The sequence below is a fragment of the Osmerus mordax genome, chromosome 4, assembly GCF_038355195.1.
Source record: "Osmerus mordax isolate fOsmMor3 chromosome 4, fOsmMor3.pri, whole genome shotgun sequence".
NCBI lineage: Eukaryota > Metazoa > Chordata > Actinopteri > Osmeriformes > Osmeridae > Osmerus > Osmerus mordax.
In genome coordinates, this window is record NC_090053.1 from 261161 (window position 1) to 279409 (window position 18249).

General features: G+C 49.6%; 2 protein-coding genes across 3 annotated transcripts in view; one reads left to right on the top strand and one right to left on the bottom strand.

Moving 5' to 3' along the window:
- The window catches only part of LOC136941589 (membrane-associated guanylate kinase, WW and PDZ domain-containing protein 2-like), a 48572-nt gene extending 39514 nt beyond the window's left edge, over positions 1–9058 (top strand). Inside the window, exons 15-23 of the mRNA XM_067234127.1 lie at positions 296–488; positions 683–925; positions 2531–2716; positions 3087–3372; positions 5286–5511; positions 5726–5890; positions 6035–6173; positions 7147–7182; positions 8160–9058. Of these exons, the coding sequence (XP_067090228.1) occupies positions 296–488; positions 683–925; positions 2531–2716; positions 3087–3372; positions 5286–5511; positions 5726–5890; positions 6035–6173; positions 7147–7182; positions 8160–8815 (2130 nt within the window). The 3' untranslated portion in view covers positions 8816–9058. The remainder of the gene's footprint in view (positions 1–295; positions 489–682; positions 926–2530; positions 2717–3086; positions 3373–5285; positions 5512–5725; positions 5891–6034; positions 6174–7146; positions 7183–8159) is intronic.
- A 2384-nt stretch (positions 9059–11442) lies between these two features.
- On the bottom strand, positions 11443–16131 carry ergic2 (ERGIC and golgi 2). 2 transcript variants are annotated; one of them, XM_067235033.1, is made up of 14 exons: positions 15994–16131; positions 15603–15753; positions 15348–15456; positions 15061–15107; positions 14885–14952; positions 14584–14624; positions 14198–14299; positions 13163–13258; positions 12951–13006; positions 12757–12855; positions 12541–12638; positions 12291–12453; positions 11961–12040; positions 11443–11851 (listed from the first exon to the last, which is right to left on the bottom strand). In XM_067235033.1, exons 2-14 carry the CDS (start codon positions 15706–15708, stop codon positions 11798–11800), a joined length of 1119 nt encoding a protein of 372 aa, XP_067091134.1. In that variant the 5' UTR covers positions 15709–15753; positions 15994–16131; the 3' UTR covers positions 11443–11797. The 2 variants fall into 2 exon arrangements, with proteins under 2 accessions (XP_067091134.1, XP_067091133.1); XM_067235032.1 differs by having other exon boundaries at positions 11443–11884.
- Between the last annotated feature and the right edge of the window lie 2118 nt (positions 16132–18249).

Sequence of the window (18249 nt, forward strand, 5' to 3'; positions counted from 1 at the left end):
CATGCCACCAAATACAGATTCAAACTAAAGTCAACAAGCCTGGTTTAAGGAGATAAAGTAAAAAGTTGTCAGAAGAAATAAATTGTATAGTACTGATACCACAAAAATATACTAAAGTACAGTATTAAAGTATTTGTACTTTGTTACTTCCGATCTCTGCACCTCACCCCACATTTGTCCATTTATCATAATCAAAATGAACTTCATTTACACACACACACATTGTGACAGGATGAGTTTGTACAAGTGAATGTTTAATCATTACGTTTGGCTAACATTGTCTGTCCCTGAACAGATTGTGATTGGTGCCATCATTGAGAACACGCCGGCTGAGAGGGATGGCAGGCTGCGCCCTGGTGACGAGCTCATCTCCGTGGACAAGATGGTCGTGGCCGGGAAACCACACCGCTATGTGATCGACCTGATGCACGCCGCCGCCCGCAACGGGCAGGTCAGCCTGACGGTTAGGAGGAGGGTCCTCATGCCCGGTACGCTCCACCCCAACACCACCCCGACACCACCCCAACACCACCCCAACACCATCACCTCTGGGCTGCTGTTTAGTTAGGGTTTTACAACTTTTTAAGTATTGCAAAATGTTTACTATCTTTTTGAATTTTCTATTCCACTATTCTCCATTCTCTCTCTCTTGCACGTTCCCTCTCATTCTCCCCTCCTGTAGGAGAACTGTGTCCGGTAAACGGCCGAAGCCCTGGCTCCGTGTCTACCCAGCACAGCTCCCCCCGCAGCGATCCCGCTTCCGGTGGCCTCATCACTCCCGGCAACGCCGCTCCCACCGGCCCCGCCCCGCCAGAGGGCTCCTCCCTGCAGACCAGTGACGTGGTCATCCACCGCAAGGAGACCGAGGGCTTTGGATTTGTCATCATCAGCTCGCTGAACCGTCCGGAAAACACAGCCGTCATCAGTGAGTCACCATGCTGCCCTCATACCTCACCATGCTGCCCTCACCATGCTGCCCTCATACCTCACCATGCTGCCCTCACCATGCTGCCCTCATACCTCACCATGCTGCCCTCACCATGCTGCCCTCATACCTCACCATGCTGCCCTCACCATGCTGCCCTCATACCTCACCATGCTGCCCTCACCATGCTGCCCTCATACCTCACCATGCTGCCCTCACCATGCTGCCCTCATACCTCACCATGCTGCCCTCATACCTCACCATGCTGCCCTCACCATGCTGCCCTCATACCTCACCATGCTGCCCTCACCATGCTGTCCTCATACCTCACCATGCTGCCCTCACCATGCTGCCCTCATACCTCACCATGCTGCCCTCACCATGCTGCCCTCATACCTCACCATGCTGCCCTCATACCGCACCATGCTGCCCTCATACCTCACCATGCTGCCCTCATACCTCACCATGCTGCCCTCACCATGCTGCCCTCACCATGCTGCCCTCACCATGCTGCCCTCACCCTCACCATGCTGCCCTCATACCGCACCATGCTGCCCTCATACCGCACCATGCTGCCCTCATACCTCACCATGCTGCCCTCATACCGCACCATGCTGCCCTCATACCGCACCATGCTGCCCTCATACCTCACCATGCTGCCCTCATACCTCACCATGCTGCCGTCAGCATTATGTTACATTCAGAAACAGTCTCCATCCACTCAGTATGAATATGATGTCAAATATTGTTATCTGCAGGGTGAGAACAGTGTTCCCCTTGCTCTTGTGTGTTAGGGACTCACCGATGCATCACCCACCAATACATTTATCATCTGATAACTGTAAAAGTTTGGACTATCAACCATGACCGTGAAATGCCCTATAAATTACCAGTAGTTCTGCCTTCATTGCCTATAGGGTTAGTGTTAGGGTCACTGACCCTCCCAACATGGCAGCAATACGTTTTGCTTGGATTGTGGTAGTTTCCATAGACCAAAGAGTCATTTTCTCTTCAAACTCTGTTAATTCTCACACATATTGTTCCATACTGTTTTGTCATTCTTCCATGTCATCCAATGCTATTGACTCAGCCAACATTTCTATCATAAACTAAATTTTTTAACTGAAGCGGTTCATCATCAACCAAGATCATATGGAAAGATTTTCCAATACTAGCTACAGATCACCATCCTGTGCTGATTCATCGTGTTATTATGAAGAGTCCTGATATTATAAACAAATTACATAATATAAAGACCATAACATGTGTTACTAAGGCAGTTTGACTATAAGTCATTATGAAATGTTAAATACTGTAGTGAAATGTGCCATTGGGAAATATAATGTTGTATTCTGAAATTATCATAATTTGGTTATGCCATTTAAACATAGCATCAAAAAAAAATATATTCATTGAGTGATGGATTTCTTTAATAATGTTTTTAATTATTTACTTAATTTAGACTTAGCTCCTTCATTGTTTTTCCATACAAATAAGAGAATATCTCTATCGGCCAATTTAGATCAATTAATATTGATATCGGCCAAGATGAGTTGTTTCCACACATTATTGGAGTCTTTATCCTGTGTGTCGACCTCCCATCAGATGTGCCGCACAAGATCGGACGCATCATTGAGGGCAGTCCCGCTGACCGCTGTGGCAAGCTGAAGGTGGGCGACCGCATCCTGGCTGTCAACGGGCAGTCCATCATCAGCATGCCACACGCCGACATCGTCAAGCTGATCAAGGATGCTGGGCTGACCGTCACACTACATATCATACCTGAGGAAGGTGAGAGGAATACTTTGAAACTCTGGCTTTGGTCATGTTTATGGAAGGATTTTATGCCAACAAAGCAGTTTGAATTGAGCCGTGGTCTGTCGTCCAGTGCTATTGACCCCATGCCAGATTTAGGGTTATTTTTCTCATATTTGGATGTGTTGATACATACTGTGGACATTATGCCAGTGAAGCATATTGACTCGAAAGAAATTAAATTAAAAGAATGAAGAGTGAGAGAGTTGGAGAGAGAGCGAGGACGATGGCATGTGTCAGCCTGCTGCTCCTGCCGTTCAGGGCACACAGCGTTGTTCCTAATGGTTGCTAAGAACATCTCTGTTGCTAGGTTAGAGCATGTTACCATGACAACTTTCCATCACAGATCCCCATTCGGGACCTGGTTCAGAGAAACAGAGCCCCCTGACCCAGAAACACAGTCCCCAGACCCAACCCAGTCCTGTAGCCCAGCCCAGCCCAGCTGTCCCCCCGCCCGCCTCAGCAACGGGCCAACCAGGACCACCGGCCCCCCAGCCAGGACCACCGCCCCCCCAGCCAGGATCACCAGCCCCCCAGCCCGGCCCAGCACCCACCCCGCCCGGCCATCAGCAGAGCCCGGTGAGCCAGCCCACCGGACCCCCTCCTCCACAGATCTACCTCCATGATGGCAGGTGAGACCCCTCTGGTAACAGCTGTGTCCTACTGTACACACAGTAGAACATGTCCTGAAGAGGTGTGGTAGTGTGAGGCTGTATTAGTATGAGGCTGTATCAGTGTGTGTGTGTGTGTGTGTACATATAGAGGAATAAGTGTTTATGATCCTATCCTGCTCGAACCTTGACAACTACCTGAGCCAGTGCAGTTGCCCCAGAATGCCTCTTTCTCTCTAAGGCTCTGTTGCATAACCTCCACTTAACTCTGACAGCGTCAGTGAATAATTCACCTCCAGATCTTCTCTCAATAATGCATGTCTTCCTGTCCCAGGGCACTTTGCCCCGTCAAAATCTGAGAGGTGTGTGTGTGTGGGACTGACTTAGTGCGTGTTTGAGTGTGTGTGTGTGTGTACGTATGTGTGTGTGTGTGTGTATGAGTAAGTAAGTTAAGAGCTTGTGAGCTCCCAGCGCTCTGGGCTTGTTCTCTTGAAGGCTGCACCTTTATGAAAGTTTCAGAGCCTAGCAGGATGATATGTCCTCTGCTCTACACTGCTGATCTGCTCAGAGGAAACCAGACTCTCATCATCCTATTGTAGGTAGGAGGATCGTAAGGCCGGAGACGCTTGGTGTTTGTCCCCAGCTTGGGAAACCCAATTCAATTCTGGTTAGATGTTCAGGGAAATAATTGACTCGTTAATATCTGACTCCAATTTTAGAAATGTGCACAAGTGCGTTACCTGTACCGTGAGCATTAAACAGTTAATGACATGAAACTCTGGCGTAGGTAAAAATCGTCTGCTTGATCAGAGCATCGACCCTAAAGTATGCGTGTTCACTAATCAGTCATTTATCTCTACTATAATATGGATTTAACCACCGACCTAGTAGGATATGTAAACCAATCACTCAGAGGCTCTGGTAAATTCCTTCGGAGCGTGGAGATCCACTGTAAGTGACTCAGAGGCCTTAAGTTAAAACCTACTTCAAAAGTCTATGTTTATAATCAGTTAGCCGCATCAACCAGACTAGATCAAAGTTTTCACCGCCGTAGCTTGATAGATACGTTTCAAGGAGAACATTTAACTTAAAATGAACAATAATAGTTTATTATCTAAATAGTAAGATAATCAATACAATGATAATGAAATATCATCAAATACAAAACACACCTTCAGAGCAATGGTTAACAAAAGGTATTCATAATGAAGACTAGGCGCCTAACGCACCGGAGCTGTATCGTAAACTCAAAGTTAGTGGTAAAAACTTCTTCCTATATACACCCAAACATGACTAAAATGGGGACACCGGTCATATGACTGAAAAGTTGTCTAACGCATACAAATTCTAATTGGATCATTACTCAAGGCTGCAGTAGACCAAGTGGTGCCCTTGCAAGACAAGGGAATATGTTAAACACATGTTGGTCTGCTGCAAGCACAAACTCTGGAAACCCTGTAAATGTACATGTTACAGCAATACAATTATTTCTAGAATGTAATACATAAAATAAGAAACAAAATTATATCAAACATGACATTAAAAGCTGTTTAGAACTATATTTACAAGAACACAACTTTTACTGATACTTTCAGAGTTGTCCTTGGTCCACCTTCCTCTTCAACCTTTCCAGAGGTGTGTCATTAAGGTGTGATTGTCATTTTAGCATTCGTGCAAATCAACGACTGTCCCAGACGAGTGTCTGGGTGACCAGTGACAAAGGGGCAGCCAAAACAGCCCTACACTATCATCCTCTTGGTCCCCCTACTACTGTGGTGTACCCTAATAATCAGTCAGTTTTTCTTGATCTTGATGATTGACAATTCCCCTTAGGAGCCGGCCAATATATTCATCTCTAACCTGTGATTGGTCAATATCTTCATCTCTAACCTGTGATTGGTCAATATCTTCATCTCTAACCTGTGATTGGTCAGTAGATCAGAGGTGAAAGCAAGACAAGACGTTAAACCGGATATCCGCCAGCCCCCATTCACTGACTACCGGCAACCCCCAGTAGACTACCGCCATCCCCCAGTAACAGACTACCGGCAACCGCCAACGTTAGACTACCGGCAGCCTCCACCTCTCCTGGACTACCGTCCCCACCCGGCCCCCGCCCAGTTCCCCATCGGACAGTTTCCTCCAGACTTCAGACCACAGGTACCATTCACACAGGAATGACATAGGAGGTATCACAAAATAATGGACACCCTGCAGCTAATAAGAATCGAGTTTTCAACCAGACTACACAAAAGCACACACACACAGGAACAATCTAAGATACTCTCACATACACACGCTCACACATGACCACAGACGCAGGTATTCCCCACACCTCAGTCACGGAGCAGCACTGTTGTCTGGGCCCCTGCAGCTCAGCGTGGTTCCGCTGCAGGATTATGACTACTTCACTGTGGAGCTGGAGAAGAGTGCCAAAGGCTTTGGCTTCAGCATCCGTGGGGGGCGGGAGTACAAGATGGACCTGCTGGTGCTGCGTCTGGCTGAGGACGGGCCTGCCATCCGCAATGGCAGGATGAGGGTGAGATGACGTCACTTGTGTCTCCAGATCTGATTGTAGTGCTGCGTTGTTGACTTATTGCAGTCCTGCTTCTGAACATGTCTCTGAATCCCCCTAAACTGGAGACCTTCTCGCCTCCCTCCCATGTCCCCTACTCCCTGACAGGTGGGGGACCAGATCATAGAGATTAATGGGGACAGCACCAGGGACATGACCCATGCTCGGGCCATTGAGCTGATCAAGGCTGGTGGCCGGAGGGTTAGGCTGCTCCTGAAGAGAGGCACAGGGCAGGTGCCTGAGTATGGTGGGTCTCTCCAGAACAGGCTCGAACCCTCTAACCCCCTAATTCTCTAACCCAGGGGTACTCAATTAGAAACCCAAAAGGTCCACTCACAAAATTTCCATTCAGTCAACCATCTCATTGCAGATTAAACACATCGGTTTTGTCTCTCTCCAGCGGCAGCACAAATGCATACTTGTCAGTCCACTCTGTCAGAAATTTGCGATTTTCGGGAATAATATTTTCGTATTTTCAGGCTTTTTGTCGGGTTTAGAGCACGCCATGATTTTCGCCAAGGAAGAAACAGGTATCGTTAGCAAATCGATTGCCTGCGTTGTTGCGAATGACACACACAACCTGCGTGACCCACAGAGGTTGCGGCACAACGTTGAGTGAGTGAGTTGTCATGGTGATTACACTGAAGATCTAGTAGGAACAAAATATAAGCTATAGCGCAAAATCACGCACCAATGAAAACTCGCTTGGATCATGACTAAATTTGAATGTTTATTTTGGCTTCGGTCCAAATTAGGGTTAGGGTTATCGTGCCTGGGTCAGCCTGCTGAGAACTCCCATCCCAATCATTCTAACTTCTATCTCCTTTCCTATCTATCTTTCCTTCTCCCCTTATTCCTTTCCTCCTGTTCTCTCCATCTCTGTACTTCTGTTTCCATCCCTCCTTTTTCTCTATAACGCCTGCTTGATCCACCCCCCTGTACATCTGTCTTTATCATTGTTGCTGCTCACTAAGAGAAACAGCACACTAACAGAGCAGGTCAACTTCAGTCTGCTCTCTGCTGGTCCTCGGTACACCTGCATTGGTGTCTACCTCTATCTACCTTCACACAGTCACACCGTTGTTTCTTATCTGTATGATTCTCTAACCAGTGTGTGGTCTAACCCTGGTGGCTGAAAGCTGAATCTGTATCACTAACTAACAGTACATGTCTGGTGTAAGTCTAATGATTGGTTTAGGCTTGTACTTGCCTTCCCTCAGGACTGGTACCGTCCAACCTGGCCATGTGCATGCAAGGTGACACTCTAAGCTCCCCCTATTTCTTCCTAATGGGACATTCTAAAGACACGGTTCGTGACCAGCACGTCTAGCCGCATGTCCATAATGTGTGTTTGTGTATGTGTGTGAACACAATAGTGGGTGTGTATGCATGCTTGTGTGTGCACGTACATAGCGTGTGTGTATGTGCGCATGAATAATGTGTGCATGTCAGTGAGTGATTGTATGTTTTCAGGATGGTCTTGGTAGAGAAAGCCCTCAGGTATGTAGAGGAGCCATGTGGCAGAGCAGGTATGTAGAGGAGCCATGTGGCAGAGCAGGTATGTAGAGGAGCCATGTGGCAGAGCAGGTATGTAGAGGAGCCATGTGGCAGAGCAGCTATGTAGAGGAGCCATGTGGCAGAGCAGGTATGTAGAGGAGCCATGTGGTAGAGCAGGTATGTAGAGGAGCCATGTGGCAGAGCAGCTATGTAGAGGAGCCATGTGGCAGAGCAGGTAGGGGGGGGCAGCAGGGGGGGGAGGGCAGCAGGGTTAAAGCTGTGGTAAGAACGGTACTGGACTCCTGGTGCTCTGCCTGAAACACTCTCTGCACTGCACCTCTCTGCTCTGCACCTCTCTGCACTGCACCTCTCTGCACTGCACCTCTCAGCACTGCACCTCTCTGCACTGCACCTCTCTGCACTGCACCTCTCTGCACTGCACCTCTCAGCACTGCACCTCTCAGCACTGCACCTCTCTGCACTGCACCTCTCTGCACTGCACCTCTCAGCACTGCACCTCTCAGCACTGCACCTCTCTGCACTGCACCTCTCTGCACGATCCCCACCCATAGAAGAGCCAGTTGTCATAGAAACGCTGAGTGGATACAAATGTGGCGCTGAGCATGCAGAGGAGGCATGCTGTTTTCATACGGCTGTGTGAGTTGTGTGTGTGACTGCATGTTTACAGGTAAATGTCTCCCCTCCAGTCTTACTGAGTCTCTCTGCCCCCCAGTAGACGGTGCCTCCAACAGGGATGCCCTTCCTCCAACCCACCCTGCCCTGTCGGAAGTGACCCTTGACCCACAGATGCCCCCCCTGCCAGCCTCATCCAATCCAGCATCCGCCTCAGACCCCCCTCACCAGCTCTCTCTAGAAGCCCCTCTACGCATGGTGGGCCTGGCTCCACAGCAGACAGACCTCTGGTCCACAAGAGGGGGCCCAGGTGGCAGGTCCACCCAGCCAAGGATCACCGTCCAGGGGCAGGAAACCCATCAGGTGCCTAGAGATGTTGAGGGGGGACACTGGCGGACGCAGCCCCGGCCCAGACCCTTGAAAGCTGCCTGGGGAAGGTCCATGGAAAGGAGGGATGGAGAGAACAGTAGCCCCGGGGGTGAGAAGGAGCAGGCACAAGCTGCCTGGCCCTGGGACCCATACCTGAATGTGAGCTTGAATGGAGGTGACCCTGGGCATCTTGAGGAAAGGCCTGAGCCCAGAGGCCTGCAGCCCAGAGAGGAGGAGGGGGCACTAGGTCACAGTGGGCTCTACTGCCGCTCTCTGGGCCTGGAGGGTCCTGTGGATGGGAGTGCAGGTGCTCTAGGGCCCTGGGGCTCCCCTGGGCAGGACAGACCGGCCAGCACCCTCCGGTCCTGGACCTCCACAGTGAGCAGATAGACCAGATCATGTGTAGTCAGCCTGTGTAAGACTAGGCTGGACTGGCTGGGCTCATCTCAGGCTCTCCATTCAACCCTACAGTCACATCCTAGCGGAATCTTGTTCTCCCCTCTTCTCTCTCCTCTCTCCCCCTCTTCTCTCTCCTCTCTCTCCCTCTCCTCTCTCCCCCTCTCCTCTCCCCTCCCCTCTCTCCTCTCTCCCCCTCTTCTCTCTCCTCTCTCTCCCTCTCCTCTCTCCCCCTCTCCTCTCCCCCTCTCCTCTCCCCTCTCTCCCCCTCTCCTCTCCCCTCTCTCCCCCTCTTCTCTCTCCTCTCTCCCCCTCTTCTCCCCTCTTGTACACCCCCCTACCTTCCCCCATTTCTTTTCCAAGATGATCACACCCACCACCTTAACATGGGAGGTCCTCTAACAGTGGTACCAGACCTCAGTGTGGGCCTGATCATGCTGGAACCGGGCCGCTGGGTTGAGCAGGACGCTCTCTAGCCTCGGACCAGCCAGCGCATCACAAGCTGATTGGACAGTTGATAGGAATCTCTGACAGATGGTAGGAGGAGAGGGGTATGGAGGTCTGGGTGGGGCAGAGAGGGGAGGGTGATCTCCCAGGGACGTGACACTAACATTGAGGACACTTCTGTTAATGATACACATGTTAGATTATACATGCCTATCAATATATCATATACTGTAAATGTAAACATTTGAATAATATGTAAATTTTTGTCAGCTCAAAAGCATCCCTGTCGATGTTTTTTGAAGCATTGTTGTAGTTAGATACCTTGTAAAGAACAGTCCTACAAGGGACAGTTTTTGCTGATACATATTCCCATGGCCTGGACAATATATACATATCAATGATGATCAAAGATGTATGGAGGCAAACCAGCGTGTCATCAAAGGAGGACAGGAAACAGCATGTCATCAAAGTGGGACACAAGAGTGTCATCACACAGGAACACAGACCATTGTGTCATTGGACTGAGGAATTCTCCAGACAAACAACCTGTCAGGTGCATGATTTTGAGTCTGTCGGCTGCAGTTTCAAATATGATGCTCCCCCTAGAGGTGGAATGGAGAGTGCATCTGCTGTGTGGCAGGGGAACTGTGTACTGCTAAAACAAGCTGTCATGTGGGACAAGACAGAAACATCAATAGACTTGAGTATTCGGTACCTATGGATTTAGCACCAATCAGAAGGCTTGTGTTATTTAGCTGAAAGTTGATTGGTGGATCAGGCTCTCGAGCCACCATTGGGTGAACAAGTCACTGCAGAGTACAGAGAACTGTTCCATGTTCCTACAAAGAACAGAAACCGTTCTGTGTTTTCATGTCTATGCTTTTACTGTGCTACCAGAGCCACACCACTGTGGGAGGGGCCTAGGTGGATGGGAGGGGCATGGTATAGGGGGCGGGGCGGAGTGCCTTACTGATACGAATGCAGAGCTGTTACCATGGCGATAGCGAGTCATTTTATTGCGTGGGCAAACAGAATGCAAAGTTGATGTGAGAGATATAAAGTAACACATATCAGACAGTGTATTTTCATTCTGTGTTCTCCTGTTCTCTCACGGGCAGAAACATTCAATTTCCTGACTGTAGATTACTTTGCCACCAAAAGGTGTCAAGCTATCGTACTGTTCCAGGGAGACCGGCCGGCCCCCGAGGCCGGCAGGGAGACCGGCCCCGAGGCCTGTAGCACAGGGCTTAAAGGTCACAGTGGTCCTAGATACAGCCAGGGCTACACCCTAACCTAGGACCCCTCCCCCATCTCAGCATTCATAAAGTGTTGCAGCAGCAGAATTTCACTTTAATTCCAATTCATCAATGGAGCGTACGCAGATTTAATGCCAAGGTACCATTTATACAATTACAGGATACAGATATTGCAGCTTCGAAAAAGTAGTGCCAATATTAAGTAAGTCTGCCGCGTATGTAGAGGGAATTCTGGCTGAGTGTCTCATTTAGACTGGTAAGGTGCTTCATGTCTGACCGGAGAGGTAAGGTACTTCATGTCTGACCGGAGAGGAAGAAATTAACTGAAGTTCCCTATTTCGGCTCCAGTCCAAGATGGCCTCTGTCATTGTAGCCCACAGACTGAATGTGTGCAGATTTTTATCATCTGAAACTGTAAAAACCACGTAAGAGTGCAAAGCTAAGAGCGCTGATGATGCTTCCACCCTCCGTGTCAAGGCAAGAGCTGACCGCTGGTGCTGAGTAGTTTGTACACAGAAAAAAAAAAAGATGACATAAGTGTCTGTGAAGGATGCCTCACTCATGGAGCCCCATTGAGATCAGTATATCTGTCGTGTTACCTGTGTGTTACTCACCCTGTACAGTTGTACTCCTATGGGTTACCGTATCATTGATACTGTAGTTTCAAAGACGTGAACAACTATTTTTATGAAATGCGACAGTACGTATATATTACATTTTGCTAAAAAAAAAAAAATCTTGTTTACTGAAAGCTATTCTGACATACTGTCAAATAAACTCTTGACATGGTGTAAAGTATTCCTGCTGACTCACCCTCATGTGTTAGATAATGGCTCATATGTCTTTACTTTAACCACATGTTTACCTTTAACCACATGTTTAACAGAAATGAATAATGGTTCTAAGAATACGAGACAGAAATGTGTACTAGTGCCGTTTTATTATTGCAAGTAGTAATTACTTTTTTGCCTCTTTTATTTCATGACTCAAAATGTACGCAGACAGACCTAAGCCCCGCACCCCTCACACAAGTACCCTACCCAACACTACCAGGTCCTGGTGTAGAAATGTGTTGCATTACCCTGAGATCAGCTGAGGGTGTCAGCTTTTTACCGGGTAAAACAGTCCAGTCTAATCATCTGATTGGTAAATGACACGATGTGCTGATGTGAATGTGCTTACTAGAGTCTGTGTTAAAAACACTTCCTATAAGAAAACAAACTAGCCAATGGGCTACAAGGATAAATCTTGGCCATCCATTAAAAGGTTTGCGTCAGTGGGTATGATTTCCTGTGGGGGTGGGATCCTGGGCGTTCACCTGGTCCTCCTGCGGGGGCAAATGATCATCCAGTAACCTCTCCTGAATGAGAGAGATGGAAGAGAGGGTGAGCATGACACACCCACACAGTCTGAGGGGGATGTTGTGGATGACTTGCCTCCTGTGGTTTGTAGGCGCCCAGCTGGAAGCGACAGCAGACCACATCCACTAAGAACCCCCCAATGCCATGGAGCATGCCTGTGGAGGGAGGAGTCAGACGGTGGTGGGGGTCAGACCGGGTGGTGGGGGTCAGACCGGGTGGTGGGGGTCAGACAGGGGGGTGGGAGTCAGACAGGGGGGTGGGAGTCAGACAGGGTGGTGGGGGTCAGACAGGGTGGTGGGGGTCAGACAGGGTGGTGGGGGTCAGACAGGGGGGTGGGGGTCAGACAGGGTGGTGGGGGTCAGACAGGGTGGTGGGGGTCAGACAGGGGGGTGAATACCAGTGTACCTGTCGTGGAGAAGATGCCCCCAACGATGCCACAGAGCCGGACCAGGAACTTCCACAGGGGCATGTGTTGCTCAGTAACCGTCACCATGAGAGAGCTGATGTCATACTTCATGAAAATCCCAGAGACACCGTGGCTTCCTGCCGCATGGTCAATCACACGGTCCTAGAGGGGTGACCACACATACAGAACTCAGAAATGCATCACCCCCCAAAACCTGACCACTGACCTTCGACTCTGACCCTGCCCTACCCGCTCAGTGACAGAGTACTGGTGTGTCTCGGCAGAGATCTGGTAGGTGTTGAGCTTGGTGGGCACTATGGTGATGAAGTATTGGAACATCTGGTTGTCTGAAGAGACAAAAGTATTCACACATTATCAGAAGAAACAGAAGTGTTCAAACTATCAGTCCTTGGATATTGCTGTAGATCAACTAAGTGTGCAGTTGTTCTGTGGTGAAAGACTTACGGCTGGTGCAGACCTTCTCTGTCCCATCCAGAGGGTTCAGGATGCCTGGGATCTCCTCCCCAAACGACAGGTGATCGATGCGGTGGGAGAAGTTAAACGCTGACACATCCGCAAAACATAAATAATTATTCAATGGAATTTTCTACATGCTTATATTGAGAGACCGCAAACTTGAAAGAAAGAGAGAGACTTACAGTCGTGGCTGACCAGAGCAGCTAAATGGGCGTGGCCTCTGGGATGAGGGATGGCCCTGCGGTGAGGAAGCGAGGTCAGAGGTTATCTATATACTGTGCTTCCAACATTTAAAGCACCAGACTTATCCACACATCAGCAGACACACACTGAGCTGAAGCTGGGTAGTAGTAGTGAGTGTGCGTGTAAACTGGGTTGCCTTGGAAACACATACTTTCCTACGGTGATGTGGAAGTTCCCTGCCACCTTGTTAACATAGAGGTGTCCGTGTATCCTGCAGGCGTGCAGGGGCTGGGGCGGGCTGTCCTCCCTGGACAACAAGAACAACACACCTGGTCACTTCACCTAATAAAACCTTCACCTGGGGGGAAGGGCTGTGGGGGGGGGTCAGACCTGGGGGGAAGGGCTGTAAGGGGGGGTCAGACCTGGGGGGAAGGGCTGTAAGGGGGGGTCAGACCTGGGGGGAAGGGCTGTGGGGGGGGGTCAGACCTGGGGGGAAGGGCTGTGGGGGGGGGTCAGACCTGGGGGGAAGGGCTGTAAGGGGGGGTCAGACCTGGGGGGAAGGGCTGTGGGGGGGGGTCAGACCTGGGGGGAAGGGCTGTGGGGGGGGTCAGACCTGGGGGGAAGGGCTGTGGGGGGGGTCAGACCTGGGGGGAAGGGCTGTAAGGGGGGGTCAGACCTGGGGGGAAGGGCTGTGGGGGGGGTCAGACCTGGGGGGAAGGGCTGTAAGGGGGGGGTCAGACCTGGGGGGAAGGGCTGTGGGGGGGGTCAGACCTGGGGGGAAGGGCTGTGGGGGGGGGTCAGACCTGGGGGGAAGGGCTGTGGGGGGGGTCAGACCTGGGGGGAAGGGCTGTAAGGGGGGGTCAGACCTGGGGGGAAGGGCTGTAAGGGGGGGTCAGACCTGGGGGGAAGGGCTGTAAGGGGGGGTCAGACCTGGGGGGAAGGGCTGTGGGGGGGGTCAGACCTGGGGGGAAGGGCTGTAAGGGGGGGTCAGACCTGGCGGGAAGGGCTGTGGGGGGGGTCAGACCTGGGGGGAAGGGCTGTAAGGGGGGGTCAGACCTGGGGGGAAGGGCTGTGGGGGGGGTCAGACCTGGGGGGAAGGGCTGTAAGGGGGGGTCAGACCTGGGGGGAAGGGCTGTGGGGGGGGGTCAGACCTGGGGGGAAGGGCTGTAAGGGGGGGTCAGACCTGGGGGGAAGGGCTGTGGGGGGGGTCAGACCTGGGGGGAAGGGCTGTAAGGGGGGGTCAGACCTGGGGGGAAGGGCTGTGGGGGCTCCTTTCATGGCAGTCTTGAAGAGAACATCCTGCAGAGAGTGTTCCTCCCTGAGACGATCCTGGATGTGCAGCAGAGTCCTGGGAGGTGAGGAGAGAGGGATGGAGGGCAAGTTAAAGGAGTGATGAAGGGAGGGAGGAGCGTGGGAGAGAGGCAGAGGATAAAAATGAAGGGAAGAATGGACCAAGGAAGGGAGTCAAAAAGATTAAGCGTAGAACAAAGATAAAAAATGGACAGATGGACAGAGGGAGGAGAAGAGGGATGGACAAAGCAAAAAGAGACAGACAATTTTCACTAACATTACAAACCCCGTAATCTTAAATATTTTCCCTTGGATATCTGAAAATGCAGTACAGGGTCTTACATGTGCCACAGTCTTTGCTGGGGTGAGAGCTCAAACATGACCTAAATAGAAACAACACAAATACAATCAGAAAAGTATGCAGATTATACATTCACCCACAATGCAGCATTGTGATAATAGGATGTGTTCAGCCATTGTGTCCTGTAGTGGATGTTTAATCTATCCATGCAGTTCTGTCCTGCTACTGGAGGAAACTGGTGGTTCTGTCCTGCTATTGGAGGAAACTGGTGGTTCCGTCCTGCTATTGGAGGAAATTGGTGGTTCTGTCCTGCTATTGGACGAGGTTGGAGGTTCTACTCACTGGATCGTACTTCAGCCCATCGGATGCCACCATGGTCTCTGCTAAGTCCAGGACGTCCGCCCCCACGACTGCACACACACACACACCAGTTCATGGACACAAGGAAGGATGGTGCCATTCCCACATATTTTGTGGTTACAGTAAGCAGAAGGAATAAGGTACAGTAGTATACTTACACTGGCACCTCATGGCAACGGTGATGTCAACATTTATTCTTAATTTACTGCAAAGCAAGAGAAGATGCAAGACATGAAACCATAGCGACAGTCCTCTGTAGTGAGTGGGACATGAAACCATAGCGACAGTCCTCTGTAGTGAGTGGGACATGAAACCATAGCGATACTGAAGGACAGTACTCTGTAGTGAGCGGGACATCTGACACTGTGAGCTGGGAGAGATGACAAAAACCCTTCATCTCTTTGGTATATTTTATTTTAACTTTTATGACAAACTGCTGCGTCACCTGGAGAAGTCTTTGTCAACTTCATACTCATACTTCATCCATGTGTCTCGATACACAAAGAACTCCAGGAACGCAAGCAGGGCCATGAAACTGAAGGCCACCAAAGACACTGTTGGACACAGAAAGAGGACATAACTGATCATGTAGGCCTATTTAACAACCTCATTCTAGACGGAGAGGTGAATGCAGCTCGAAGTTCTAGCTGTGACAACACATGGTTTGCAATACATGAACACCTTGTTCTAACTCCCTCACCTGTTCCGCCAGTTGCTGTGGTCTCCACGTAACTTTCGGGAACTTTAGGAAAAGCGTCCAACTCTCTCACCAGGCTGAAAGCCTTCTTTCGGGACAACCTCCTCATCTTCGGGAACTGGATTGCTCAGAATCCCTCATTACCAGTACAACACTGACAGAAACAACACATTCTGTTTCAGATCATGTTTGAAATGCAAGACGCAGTATCCTGTCACTCTTATGTCTCTGGGTATGAGGGATTAGAAACAAGTCTAAGGAATAGACACAGACGCACTGGCTAGCTAGATAGGCTACTGCTGTCTAGCATTGTTATCGCTGACGTTGGTTAGTTGCTTGTTAGCTAGCATCACTAGGCTAGCGACGCTAATTGCACCAGTTGTCAGTACCCTACCTTGGTCTTAAAACCTGCCTTGTGGAAAATGCGTTGTTTTAGATCAGTCCATTGTATCATGCTTTCACATACGGAACTTGTCTGATATATAAATTTTGGGTTTTGTTTTTCAAGTCTTTCCACATTTAAGTGAACTTTAACCCTTCAAAAAGCACATTTATATTTACATGGCGCCCTCTGCTGGTGGAAGAGGAATAAATGAGATTTTTGACAGTTTACGTCACCATTCGAGTACATATTTAATCACATTGAAGATATGACGCTTTTGGAAAGTACTTAACCATCAGCTTTACATTAATTATATGTAAATACACACAAATTCAAACAATTTGAGAAAGTAAGTAACACATAACTTTGAACATAAGCCATAACACAGTTTCTATGTAAAAAAAAGTGTATTTGGGTTCTGCGGTTTCAATTACATAAACAACACAGATGTTTTGCTATGGCTATAATTACATACATCTTGTTTGAGCAGGCATAACTAACCAAGTTCACTAGCTACCTCTGAACACGGATGTCTTCAAGCTAAATAGTGATTAAAAAAGACACTTGTGCACACACATGTGAAGAACCTATGCCCCCACAGAAGTAAGTATTCTGTTCCCTGTTAGGGGCTGGAGGCCTAGCATCTGGAGCATTCATTCGCTCCTAGAGTAGAGACAAGTGATCTCCTCTCATAGAACAACAGCCAAGTCTTACCAATAGCTTCAATAGACGTCAGAGTTATTCTGCATGTTTAGAACAGTGGTGTAAGCCACCCCCCCAAATCAACATTGTGTATGAGGAGGCGTGAAAGCCTCTACTCCGCAGGGACAGAGTCTAGATCAGGTCCTAGATCTCTACTCCGCAGGGACAGAGTCTAGATCAGGTCCTAGATCTCTACTCCGCAGGGACAGTCTAGATCAGGTCCTAGATCTCTACTCTGCAGGGACAGAGTCTAGATCAGGTCCTAGATCTCTACTCCGCAGGGACAGAGTCTAGATCAGGTCCTAGATCTCTACTCTGCAGGGACAGAGTCTAGATCAGGTCCTAGATCTCTACTCTGCAGGGACAGAGTCTAGATCAGGTCCTAGATCTCTACTCCGCAGGGACAGTCTAGATCAGGTCCTAGATCTCTACTCTGCAGGGACAGAGTCTAGATCAGGTCCTAGATCTCTACTCCGCAGGGACAGAGTCTAGATCAGGTCCTAGATCTCTACTCCGCAGGGACAGAGTCTAGATCAGGTCCTAGATCTCTACTCTGCAGGGACAGAGTCTAGATCAGGTCCTAGATCTCTACTCCGCAGGGACAGTCTAGATCAGGTCCTAGATCTCTACTCCGCAGGGACAGAGTCTAGATCAGGTCCTAGATCTCTACTCTGCAGGGACAGAGTCTAGATCAGGTCCTAGATCTCTACTCCGCAGGGACAGAGTCTAGATCAGGTCCTAGATCTCTACTCCGCAGGGACAGAGTCTAGATCAGGTCCTAGATCTCTACTCCGCAGGGACAGAGTCTAGATCAGGTCCTAGATCTCTACTCCGCAGGGACAGAGTCTAGATCAGGTCCTAGATCTCTACTCCGCAGGGACAGAGTCTAGATCAGGTCCTAGATCTCTACTCCGCAGGGACAGTCTAGATCAGGTCCTAGATCTCTACTCCGCAGGGACAGAGTCTAGATCAGGTTCTAGATCTCTACTCCGCAGGGACAGAGTCTAGATCAGGTCCTAGATCTCTACTCCGCAGGGACAGAGTCTAGATCAGGTCCTAGATCTCTACTCCGCAGGGACAGAGTCTAGATCAGGTCCTAGATCTCTACTCCGCAGGGACAGTCTAGATCAGGTCCTAGATCTCTACTCCGCAGGGACAGTCTAGATCAGGTCCTAGATCTCTACTCCGCAGGGACAGAGTCTAGATCAGGTCCTAGATCTCTACTCTGCAGGGACAGAGTCTAGATCAGGTCCTAGATCTCTACTCCGCAGGGACAGAGTCTAGATCAGGTCCTAGATCTCTACTCCGCAGGGACAGTCTAGATCAGGTCCTAGATCTCTACTCTGCAGGGACAGAGTCTAGATCAGGTCCTAGATCTCTACTCCGCAGGGACAGAGTCTAGATCAGGTCCTAGATCTCTACTCTGCAGGGACAGAGTCTAGATCAGGTCCTAGATCTCTACTCTGCAGGGACAGAGTCTAGATCAGGTCCTAGATCTCTACTCCGCAGGGACAGTCTAGATCAGGTCCTAGATCTCTACTCTGCAGGGACAGAGTCTAGATCAGG